A 13,613-nucleotide genomic window follows, 5' to 3' on the forward strand; every position below is an offset into this window, starting at 1 on the left:
GAGTGTGACCGATGCCAGTGCCACATGACTGGTACCTGTGCTGGTGACATGTAAAAAGCATCCACTACACTCCTGGAGTTTTTGGCATTAGGAAGGGCATCCAGCTGTAGAAACATTGCCAAATCAGATTGGAGCCTGGTGCAGCCTTATGGCTTGCCAGTCCTCAGTCAAACCATCGAACCCATGCCTGCATAGAAAGCAGACCTTAAATGATGATGATGACAATGCAGTTCCTAAAGAGCAGTCTCATCTTCTCTTTTAAATGTGAGTAGTCATACAGCTCCTGCACAACAAGAACCTGCTCTGCCCCCTTCTCTCATACTTGGAGCCCTTATTTCCTAGCATAACCTGCTCCCCACCTTGCATTTTGTTGTCTTGTAAGCTGCATGACAACCTCACCAGTGCTGGAGGAGGCATGAAAAAGCACCCACTACCTTCTGAAACCAGCTGGTGTTTGGAAGGGCATACCAAAGTAGACATCGGAGGAGCACAATCTTGTCCTTAGACCAATGGTTCTCAACCATTTTAATATCCGTGCCGGATCCAAAACCTGGTTTTTTGTAAGGGGCTACACCAAAAATATAAAGCACAAGTCAATTAGAGAAAAGTTTACTATACATTGGTGTAGGAGTGGCTGTGTGGTAAGTAGCTTCCTTACCAACCACATGGTTCCGGGTTCATTCCCACTGCGTGGCACCTTGGGCAAGTGTCTTCTACTATAACCTCGGGCTGACCAAAGCCTTGTGAGTGGATTAGGTAGACGGAAACTGAAAGAAGCCTGTCGTATATATGTATATATATATATATATATATATATATATATATATATATATATATATATATGTATGTGTGTGTATATGTTTGTGTGTCTGTGTTTGTCCCCCCAACATCGCTTGACAACCGACGCTGGTGTGTTTACGCCCTGTAACTTAGCGGTTCAGCAAAAGAGACTGATAGAATAAGTACTAGGCTTACAAAGAATAAGTCCTGGGGTCGATTTGTTCGACTAAAGGCAGTGCTCCAGCATGGCTACAGTCAAATGACTGAAACAAGTAAAAGAGTATATTTATAGAGGGAAGACTATTAGGGGCCACTGGAAAGATGCTTGAGAACCACGGTTAAGAACCACTGGCTTAGGCCCATTGGATTTGGTCAGAACATCCACTTCAGGCAGCATGGAACATAGATGTTAAATAATTATGATGATGATGATGATAAACAGCATGGCCAGTCTCCCTGTATTCCTAGTTGACTTATCCTTCAGTTACACACATAAGAAGGGTAGAATATGCGTAGAAGCAACAAACCTGAACACGAAACATCTCTCTTTTCTTGGAAATATATTCACCGATGGTTTCTCTTTCAAATCTTCGATCTGGAAAACAGAGAAAATAGTTTTTCAAAGGAATTACAATGAAATAAAATCAGAAAATGAAAAAACAAAATAAAGTAGAAAAAGATAACAGTTTTGTTAAATTATCATTATTATTATTGTTATTATTATTATTATTATTAATATTATTATTTAAGGATTGACGTTACTCCTCCCAAGGGTAAAGGAACAATAAGATTATTATTATTATTATTATTATTATTATTATTATTATTATTATTATTATTATCATTATTATCATCATCATCATCATCATCATCATTATCATTATTTAAGGACTGACGTTACTCCTCTCGAAGGTAAAGGAAAAATAAGATTATTATTATTATTATTATTATTATTATTATTATTATTATTATTGAGTGAGAGAGCAGTGCCTGCCATCAAACTGACACTGAGGTACAAATATACAAAGCCCAGTATACCCATCATGCTACCCATCTGATAAGGGTACACCAGGCACATGCATCACAACCATATGTGCGCGACATGGTGATCTCATATCAAGATAAACAGCGCATGACCTTACAGGTGGGGACCAGTTAGAATTTTCTTCAGGTCGAGTAGCCCATCCCGCTCAAAAGGTCCCTGAATAAGGTTTGTTTAAGGATGTTGAACGAAACACCCATGTTTCCAAAGGTGAATTATTCAAACGCCAAAGAACTCCTCTCAACACATGGCTATGATGCCCCCCCCCCACTACTTCTGCTCATGATCAGACATATCGTCCCCCAAAATTTCAGGCCTTGTGCCTAGAGTAGGAAGGGTTGTTATCATCACCATCATCATCATCACCATCACCCCGTCTCATGTTGCTGCTATGATATTCTAGGCACAGTTTGATCTTCAAATATATTCTTAATCATCTCAGTCATTGGACTGCGACCATGCTGGGGCATTGCCTTAAAAGGTTTTGTTAAACAAATCGCCTGCGACTCCCCACCCCAATTCTCCTTACTTTTAGGTCTGGTGCTTATTTCTTTTCCAAACTGCTGGGGATGTAAACAAACTGACAGCAGTTGTCAATTGGGGGTGAGGGCAAACACAAAGACACATACATACACATATAAATACATGTGTAAATGATGGGCTTCTTTCAGTTTCCATCTACGAAATCCACTCACAAAGTTTTGGTTGGCCTGAAGGTGTAGTAGAAGACACTTGCCAAGATGCCATGCAGTCGGACTGAACCCGAAACCTTGTGGTTGGGGAGCAAGTGTCATATATAAATATATGTATATATATATATATATATATATATATATGACACTTGCTCCCCAACCACATACATACATACACACATACATACATACATACATATGTATATACAGGGGTTGGACAAAATAATGGAAACACCTAGCATCATAATTTTGAAATATCTATAAAACCGTCAAAAGCTAGTTTATTTTTATGTTTTTTGATTTATTATTAGTGTTGCTTAATAGGTTTTGCTAAAATTGCTTTTGCTTTTCTGATATCATCAGAAAAAGGTAATTAAAATTCATTGAAATGGCAGATCTATCGAACTTTCAAAGAGGTCAAATTGTTGGTGCTCGTATGGCAGGTGCTAGCATAATGAAAACAGCCGAAATGTTTGGTGTATCAAGAAGTACTGTCTCGAAAGTAATGACAGCTTTTAAGAAAGAGGGAAAAACCTCCTCGTCGAAACAAAACTCCAGAAGAAAACCAAAACTCTCAGATAGGGACCGTCGGACTCTTACGCGAATTGTTAGAAAGGACCACAAAATTACAGCTCCCAAAATTACTGCAGAGCTTAATGACCACCTTGAGAACCCAGTTTCCACAAAAAGTGTTCGCCGATAGCTGCAGAAAGCCGGATTTAACGGGAGGGCTACAATCTGAAAACCACTACTTTCAAAAACAAATGTTCCAAAGCGTTTAGAGTGGAGTAAAATCCAACAGAATTGGTCCCTAGAGCAGTGAAAGAATGTTATTTTCTCAGATGAGTAATCCCTTACCTTATTTCCGACCAGTGGTCGAGTATACGTGTGGAGATAGCCAAAAGAAGCATTTGACCAAGACTGCCTTCTTCCAACTGTTAAACATGGAGGAAGATCTGTGATGATCTGAGGGGACGGGGCTATATTTTGGAAATCCACTGGCCCAATGGTTTCCCTTCATGGCTGAATTAATAGTCAAGACTATTTAAGCCTTTTATCTGATCAAATCCTATGGTTGTGGAACTGTTTCTGGAGGGAAACGCAATCTTTCAGGATGATAATGCACCAATTCACATAACTAAATTTGTTACTGAATGGCATGAGGAACATTCTAGTTGAATCTGGCCACCACAGTCCCCAGATCTCAATATTATTGAACATTTATGGTGCAGTTTAGAAAAACAAGTAAGGAGCCGATATGCTCCACCATCATCACTACAAGAACTGGAGACTGTTTTAGCTGAAGAATGGACAAAAATTCCTTTGGAAACAATTCAAACTTTTTACAAGTCCTTACCTTGTAGAATTCAAGCTGTAATTACTGCCAAAGGCGGTCCTACCCCATATTAAAATAAATTTGTTTGAAATTTTAAGGTGTTTCCATTATTTTGTCCAACCCCTGAATATAAGGTGGCCCAAAAGTAGGCTTACAGCTATTCAACTATATCTTTCACATTCATACATTAACAGTTTAGATCTTAATTATAAAAAAATATGAAGCCATTATTCTATGCTAATTTAGTTTAATTGTAAGATAGAAATTTAAATGTAACAAAATGTTTTAAAAAGAAATTTAAAGTGCCTACGTGATAGCTGTAAACCTACTTTTGGGCCACCCTGTATATATATATATATATATATATATATTCGTGCCGGTGACATGTAAAAGCACCCACTACACTCTCTGAGTGGTTGGCGTTAGGAAGGGCATCCAGCTGTAGAAACTCTGCCAAATCAGATTGGAGCCTGGTGTAGCCATCTGGTTTCACCAGTCCTCAGTCAAATCGTCCAACCCATGCTAGCATGGAAAGCGGACGTTAAACGATGATGATGATGATGATGATGATATATATATATATATATATATACATATATATATAGTTGAAATTTGCAGAAACACAAAAGACGAAGACAGGTGTATAAACAACAAACAGGTGTATTAGTTTAATGCTTGGGAAGGTGAGAAAGTCTTTTACGCTTTGAGCCTAAGCTCTTAAACGGAATGGAACATAAGAAAATAAACAGAAAGAGCATAAAAAACTTTTGGAGCTAGCGATTTATACATATATATATATATGTGTGTATATACATATGTATGCATATTCTTTTATTCTTTTACATGCTTCAGCCCTAAGGTTGTGGCCATGCTGGAGCACTGACAGTGTAATCGCCTTTTCAATGGCCAATCTTATGTGAAGAAGGGAGTTGGACACTGCTGCCCTCGTTTAAGTCTCCTCTCTTGATAAAGGTTCATCTGGGGCCCTTGGATATACATATACTTGTGTATGTGTGTATGTGTGTGTGTATGTGTGTGTGTGTGTGAAGCAGCATAGATGCAAAGGAAGGTATAAATGGTTCTTTCTGAAAACAAATGAAACACCCCACAAACATTAAAATCTGGAGAGAATCACTTGAGGGTATTGAACCAGAAGTTTGTTGTATGCTGGATGTTTGTCATACCTTTACATACGCACGCTCGCGTATAAATGTCTGCAAAACCACAAAGACACACATCCATACACAAACATACATGACCATAAGCAATTAAAACAAAGACAAACAATCCATTCATATCAACACACACACACACACGATGACACAAACACACACAGAGACACAAACACACACACACGGTGACACAAACACACACGCATACACACACAAACGGAGACACAAACGCATACGTATGCACTGTATGTTTCCAAACATACAGTGCATACGTGCACATAGACACAACCACATTGTATAAGGGCAAACGTTAATAGACACACAGACAAGTACGTCTTTCATATCAAGTTACACACATACACACACACACACACTCATGCACAGGTGTGTCTAAGAAGATCAAATAGAGATGTCTTTAGAATCAAATGCATTGATTTCCATTCTGTAAATATCAAATACTGTGTCTGCGTGTGGGTGTGCGTATACACACATACATATACATACATGCATGCATATATAGGTATACATCTATCTATCTAAACATATATATATATATATACATATATATATACATATATATATACATACATATATACATACATACATATATATATATATATATATATATATATATATATATATATATATATATATAAATAGATAGATAGATAAATAGATAGATAGGTAGACAGATACATATATATATATATGATATATATATGTATATATATACATGTATGTATATGTGTGTATGTGTGTGTAAATTTATATATGGTGGTGATGGGGGGGTAGTGGATAATAAACTTAAAAGTAGGCCAGCTACTCTATTTCAGATTTTATCATGCCTAAGCCACTTTCACACTTATCTAGCACGGTCCACCTCGTCCTAAACTTAAATATAATGTAACATATGGTAAATATGAGTCGTTCGCGCAGGAAGCATTCATTCATTGTTATGTCCATTCTTGAAAGTCTTTGACACAACTGAAAGACAGTTCTGTTTGTTGAGTCAGTGCCAACACACCATACAAAATGGCACGTATAATACTGTATTTTCCTGTAAATATCCTGATTAAAATAAGAGACGGGTGTATATAATATATAGTTTTATAGGCAGAAAAGTGGCTGTGTGGTTAAGTAAGCTATGAATTTGCTTCCCAGCCACATAGTTTCGGGTTCAGTCCTACCTTGTAACATATTGAGTAAGTGTCTTCTACTAGAGTGCTAGGTTCACCAAAATCTTGCAAGTGAATACACACACACACATGTGCACACACACATTCACACACAAACAAGAGTGGCTGTGTGGTAAGTAGCTTGCTCCTCAACCACGTAGTTCCGGGTTTAGTCCCACTGTGTGTCACCTTGGGCAAGAGTCTTCTGCTATAGCCTTGGGCCGACCAAAGCCTTGTGAGCGGATTTGGTAGACAGAAACTGAAAGAAACCTGTCATATATATGTATATGCGCATATAGATATGTCTGTTGGAGAGCTGCACCAAGTTCCAAACTGATTTGCCATGGTTTCTACAGCTAGATGTCCTTCCTAACGCTAACCACTTCATGAGTGTAATGGGAGCTTTTTACGAGACCCAAAATTTGAAGGGTGGTCTTTTACGTGCCAGTTCTATGACACTGGCATTGGCTGCAACTACGATTTCGCTTGGCTTGATGGGTCTTCTCAAGCACAGCATATATAATTAATATAGTTCAATCCTTCAATTAGAAGCAACTCCAATAATATAAACATTATTGATGTCACATATTTAATGTATTACACTATAAGAGCTGCTTCTAATTCAAAATTGTATTTCATTCTACTCATGCTGTAGTTTTTCACATCAGTAAATAGATTTTTATGCTATTTGCGTATATGCCTCAGACCAGCAGTTCGCATTCATTTCAAAATGATTGGGGGAAAACCATACCAATGAATTGAAATAGCAGCAAAACACCAATATCCACCATTGTCCTTCACCATCAGGGCAATTTGTTTCACCTGATATTGAGGTATTTAATATTTTTGAACTGAACTCTTGATGTCTTTAAGCAACTTTCCCTGGAAAGTTTCTTAAAGTTCACAGTTAAAAAGCATTTAGACAAAACACATGCATCATGTGACAACAATGATGTTTTATATATATATATTCTTTTACTTGTTTCAGTCATTTTGACTGTTGCCATGATGGAGCACCACCTTTTAGTTGAAGAAATCAACCCCTGGACTTATTCTTTGTAAGCCTGGTACTTATTCTATTGGTCTCTTTTGCCAAACAGCTATGTTACAGGGACACAAACACACCAACATCGGTTGTTAAGTGATGGTGCAAGAACAAATACAGGCACAAACACAAACATACATATATATATATATATATATACATATATATATATATATATCTCACCACCTCAGCCCAGGTCTTCCTGGGCCTACCTCTTCCACGGGTTCCCTCAACTGTTAGGGTGTGGCACTTTTTCACGCAGCTATCCTCCTGGTGAGAATGGAGGAGGATAGCTGCGTGAAAAAGTGCCACACCCTAACAGTTGAGGGAACCTGTGGAAGAGGTAGGCCCAGGAAGACCTGGGCTGAGGTGGTGAGGCAAGACTTTCGTACATTGGGCCTCACCGAGGCGATGACTACGGACCGAGACCTTTGGAAATGTGCTGTGCGTGAGAAGACCCGGCAAGCCAAGTAAGATCGTTGCCAGTGCCCCTGGACTGGTTCTTGTGCGGTTGGCACATGAGATGCACCATTTTGAGCGTGGCCGTTGCCAGTACCGCCTGACTGGCTCCTGTAGGATTTTCGAGTGAGATCGTTGCCAGTGCCCCTGGACTGGCTTGTGCGGGTGGCACATAAAAGACACCATTTCGAGCGTGGCCGTTTTCGTGCGGGTGACACGTAAAAGCACCCACTACACTCTCTGAGTGGTTGGCGTTAGGAAGGGCATCCAGCTGTAGAAACTCTGCCAAATCAGACTGGAGCCTGGTGTTGCCATCCGGTTTCACCAGTCCTCAGTCAAATCGTCCAACCCATGCTAGCATGGAAAGCGGACGTTAAACGATGATGATGATGATGATGATATATATATGAGACAGGCTTCTTTCAGTTTCATATATATATATATATATATATATATATATATATATATATATATACTCTTTTACTTGTTTCCGTCATTTGACTGTGGCCATACTGGAGCACCACCTTTAGTCGAACAAATCGACCCCAGGACTTATTCTTTGTAAGCCTAGTACTTATTATATCGGTCTCTTTTGCCGAACCGCTAAGTGACAGGGACGTAAATACACCACCATCGGTTGTCAAGTAATGTTGGGGGGACAAACACAGAAACACAAACATATACACACACATACATATATATAAATATATACATATATACAATGGGCTTCTTTCAATTTCCGTCTACCATATTCACTCACAAGGCTTTGGTTGGCCCGAGGCTATAGTAGAAGACACTTACTCAAAGTACCATGCAGTGGGAATGAACCCAGACCCATGTGGTTGGTAAGCAAGTTACTTACCACACAGCCACTCCTGCACCTATATATATATATATATATATATGAGACAGGCTTCTTTCAGTTTCCGTCTACTAAATCCACTCATAAGGCTTTGGTCGGTCTGAGGCTATAGTAGAAAACACTTGTCTAAGGTGCAACACAGTAGGACTGGAAGACAATAAGTGATTTGGAAGACCTGCAAAGAGTATCAACCCCCGGAAATGTGATATTGCACATTGAGAATTCATCCTCCAAGACCACACCATCAACTGAGAGTTCTACTGCGATGTTTTGAAGCATTTGCGAAGATATTTGGCAAAAGTAACCGGATCTGTGGAGCACGAAGAAATGGATTCGTCACGACGACAATACACCCTGTTACCGAGGACTCCTCACTTTTAGGCTTCTTCTCTCCGAAAACAACATGGTATCACTTTGGCACCCACCCTATTTGCCAGATTTAGCACCGGAAGACTTCCACATCTTCCCCAAGATGAAAAGCAGCTCAAAGGTTTCTGTTTTAAGACTGTTGTTGAAATCCAGAATGAATCGCAGTGTCTCTTTGACTCACTTACGGAAAAGAACTTCCAGGCCGGATTCCAAAAGTGACAGGAATGGTGGGACCAGTGTATTGCTGTACAAGGTGACCATTTCAAAGGAGATGATATTAACACTTAGGTAAATAAGTTATTTTTTATTAAACATAACTAGTCCAAGAATGTTTCAGCTGATACACCCTCCAGCCTTCATCAGGTGTCTTGGGGAAATTTCGAACGGGCATATGGCATAGTGGTTAAGAGCACGGTCTACTAACCCCAAGATTCTGAGTTTGATTCCAAGCAGTGACCTGAATGATGATGATAATGATGATAATGATAATAATAATAATAATAATAATAATAATAATAATAATGATAATAATAATAATGATAATAATAATAATAATAATAATAATAATAATAATAATAATAATAATAATAATAATAACATCAAAAAATACCTTAAGAATGAGAACCTAGGTTCGAAATTTCCCCAAAACACCTGATGAAAGCTGGAGGGTATATCAGCCGAAATGTTGTGTTAATAACAGACAAGATGAGGACAAATATTTGTCAAATGTAAATAATGTACATAATTCCTCATCTCTTAAATCTAGAACTTTATAGCCCAAGAACCTTTTGATACAACCTTGTATATATGATGATGATGATGATCATTGTTGTTTCAATGTCCACTTCACATGTACACATCTCTCACACTCATGCACACACACACGCACTCATTCATATATACGCACACTAATATATATAAACACTCATGCATATACACACACACTAACACACGCATTCATATATATATAAACACACTAATATATATAAACACACACACACTCGCACTCATTCATATATACACACACTAATATATATAAACACTCATGCATATATACACACACTAACACACGCATTCATATATATATACACACACTAATATATATAAACACACACACTCATTCATATATACACACACTAATATATATAAACACTCATGCATATACACACACATACATTCATATATATATATATATATATACACACTAATATATATAAACACACACAAACATACACACGCATACACTCACTCACTCACACACGCATTCATATATATATACACACACTAATATATATAAACACACACACACTCACACTCATTCATATATACACACACTAATATATATAAACACTCATGCATATACACACATTCATATATATATATATACACACACTAATATATATAAACACACACACTCATTCATATATACACACACTAATATATATAAACACTCATGCATATACACTCACACACACATTCATATATATATACACACTAATATATATAAACACACAAACATAGACACGCATACACTCACTCACACTCACACTCACACACACACTCAAATGTCCAAATAACAAGAGAAAACAAAACAAAAACACCCTGGAAACGTTTGTTGTTTCCCACCTTTCGTAATGGCAATGGTGAACTGTGAATCATCTTTGACAGATTTGCTTTCTTCCTCTTCTCCATCTTCTTCCAGGTCCTCATCTGGTTTCATGGTGATCCTTTTGTGAGATTTGATCTTGTGTGCATACGTCACCTTCTGATGGATCTTCAGGTTTTTCTGCTTCAACCTCTCCTGCAGACGAACGACAATGGATACAGGTATTGAGTATGTGACACCTTAAAAATTAACTCTAAGATAGGTTGATCGTGGAAAAATATGAAGACACAAACACACAGAGGTGCAAGTGTAGCTGTGGTTAACAAGTTTGCTACCCAACCACATGGTTTAAGGTTCAGTCCCACGGCTTGGCACCTTGGGCAAGTGTCTTCTATTATAGCCTCAGGCTGACAAAAGACTTGTGAGTGAATGTGGTAGATGAAAACTGAAAGAAGCCTGTTGTGTGTATGTGTGTATATATATATATATATATATATATATATATAAGGATTTTCGAGCGAGATCGTTGCCAGTGCCCCTGGACTGGCTCTTGTGCAGGTGGCACGTAAAATACACCATTTCGAGCGTGGCCGTTGCCAGTACTGCCTGACTGGCCTTCGTGCCGGTGACACGTAAAAGCACCCACTACACTCTCAGAGTAGTTGGCATTAGGAAGGGCATCCAGCTGTAGAAACTCTGCCAAATCAGATTGGAGCCTGGTGTTACCATCCGGTTTCACCAGTCCTCAGTCAAATCGTTCAACCCATGCTAGCATGGAAAGCAGACGTTAAACGATGATGATGATGATACATGTGTATGTGTGTATGTATACAGTAATCCCTCGACTATCTCGGGTGTTACTTCTAAAACCCTCCACAATAGGTGAAAATCTGCGAAGTAGAAACGGTACTGTACCGTATATTTTTTTTACCATTTTTATAATTTGTATATATTTATTTTATCATAAATGCAAAACAACAGCATGGGGTAATTGACATAAGCTTAAATAATAAAGCGTGATAGGTGAACTGTGATATGTAGAGGGATTACTGTATATATCAGAAGTCCACTTAGTGGTCATCCCTTCTTATACGCATATATATATATATATATATATATACATAGGTGCAGGAGTGGCTGTGTGGTAAGTAGCTTGCTTACCAACCACATGGTTCCGGGTTCAGTCCCACTGCGTGGCATCTTGAGCAAGTCTCTTCTACTATAGCCTTGGGCTAACCAAAGCCTTGAGTGGATTTTGTAGACGGAAACTGAAAGAAGCCTGTCATATATATGTATATGCGCATATATATATATGTCTGTTTGTTTGTGTGTCTGTGTTTGTACCCCCAACGTTGCTTGACAACCGATGCTGGTAGACTGGGGGGTAGACTGCAAGCTACTCTTCAGGCCAAGGAGACTTTGATTATATGAAGTTCACATTGTCATTGGGAGATCCCATGTAAACTTGCCAGGGATTCGATCGAAATGCATAGAAAGTACAGTTCAAGAGGAAAACATAATTGAGAAGTGAAAGTAAAACAAAAAAGTCAAATAAATAATATATATATATACACAGTAATACCTCACTTTACGAGGGCCTGCTTTACAAGACCCTGGGTTTACGAGCTTTATTTTTCTAGCACAAGATCCAAATTTTGAACAAAGTACAAAAGTTTCTACTACCATAACGAATGCTTCTGCATGTTGCTGAGAAATTTATAGAGAGCAAAAAAAAAAAAAAGCTTCTTCTAAGCAAACAACTCTAGACTTGGTTTTTAAAAAGAAATCTACAAGTCTGTGTGAATCGGCGATCGCCTCAACAAGTGATGGTTTGCACGAGTCTAGTGTGAGGGAAAGTGATTCAGAAAACGGTTATAGTAATAATATTTTTTATCCTAAATGATCGTGGCATTCTTTTCACTTTACATAAAATATTCTTTACATTCTGCTGTTGTTTTATTGCCATTTAATTACGAGTATTATATATTCTATAGGTACAATATTTTCCTGGGAACTAATAATGGTTCATAACATTACTACTATGGGAAATTATTGCTCTGCTTTGAGGTTTTTGGTTTTACAAGCAGTCTCCAGGAACAAATTAACCTGTATATCGAGGCATGACTGTATGTATGTATATATATATATATATATATATATATATATATATATATATATATATTTATATACACACACACACACACATATACAACTTCATTATAAAATATTTGTACAACCAGGCGCAGGAGTGGCTGTGTAGCAAGTACCAACCACATGGTTCTGCGTTTAGTCCCACTGCATGGCACCTTGGACAAGTGTCTTCTACTATAGCCTCGGGCCGACCAAAGCCTTGTGAGTGGATTTGGTAGATGGAAACTGAAAGAAGCCCGTCGTATATATGTATATATGTGTGTGTGTGTGTGTGTGTGTGTGTGTGTATGTGTGTGTATGTGTGTGTGTGTGTGTATTTGTGTGTCTGTGTTTGTCCCCCCACCATCGCTTGACAACCGATGCTGGTGTGTTTACGTCCCCGTAACTTAGCGATCCGGCAAAAGAGACCGATAGAATAAGTAGTAGGCTTACAAAGAATAAGTCCTGGGGTCGATTTTCTCGATTAAAGGCGGTGCTCCAGCATGGCCGCAGTCAAAATGACTGAAACAAGTAAAAGAGTAAAAGAGTAACCAAACTCTCGTTCCGTAACAATTATAACGAGTTGTTAAAGGCGGCGAAACGTTAGCACGCCGGGCGAAATGCTTAGCGGTATTTCGTCTGTCTTTACGTTCTGAGTTCAAATTCCGCCGAGGTCGATGAATTAAGTGCCAGTTGCGTACTGAAGTCGGTCTAATCGACTGGTCCCCTCCCGAAAAATGTCGGGCCTTGTGCTTAGAGTAGAAAGGAATTATAACAAGTTGTCTACCCTGGATGTTTCAGGCTACAGTGCAAGGGAGCTAACTCAATCGATATAATTGCTTGCGTTACAAAAACATTTTTGTCATTGCGACTCCCAACGAATGTCATTATGGTTCTCGTACTTATCCTCACCGCCATTAGTAGCAGACTTTTAAATATTGCCAA

The 13,613-nt window shown here is 38.4% G+C and overlaps 1 protein-coding gene across 1 annotated transcript in view; it reads right to left on the reverse strand.

Moving 5' to 3' along the window:
- LOC106868856 (cilia- and flagella-associated protein 100-like) overlaps positions 1-13,613 on the reverse strand; it is a 58,963-nt gene that overhangs the window by 40,984 nt on the left and 4,366 nt on the right. The window contains exons 3-4 of the mRNA XM_089343067.1: positions 10,559-10,733; positions 1,308-1,375 (exon numbers count right to left, since the gene is read on the reverse strand). Coding sequence (XP_089199193.1) covers positions 1,308-1,375; positions 10,559-10,733 — 243 coding nt within the window. The remainder of the gene's footprint in view (positions 1-1,307; positions 1,376-10,558; positions 10,734-13,613) is intronic.

This window comes from Octopus bimaculoides, chromosome 26 (assembly GCF_046866305.1).
Source record: "Octopus bimaculoides isolate indiv1 chromosome 26, ASM4686630v1, whole genome shotgun sequence".
Taxonomy (NCBI): domain Eukaryota; kingdom Metazoa; phylum Mollusca; class Cephalopoda; order Octopoda; family Octopodidae; genus Octopus; species Octopus bimaculoides.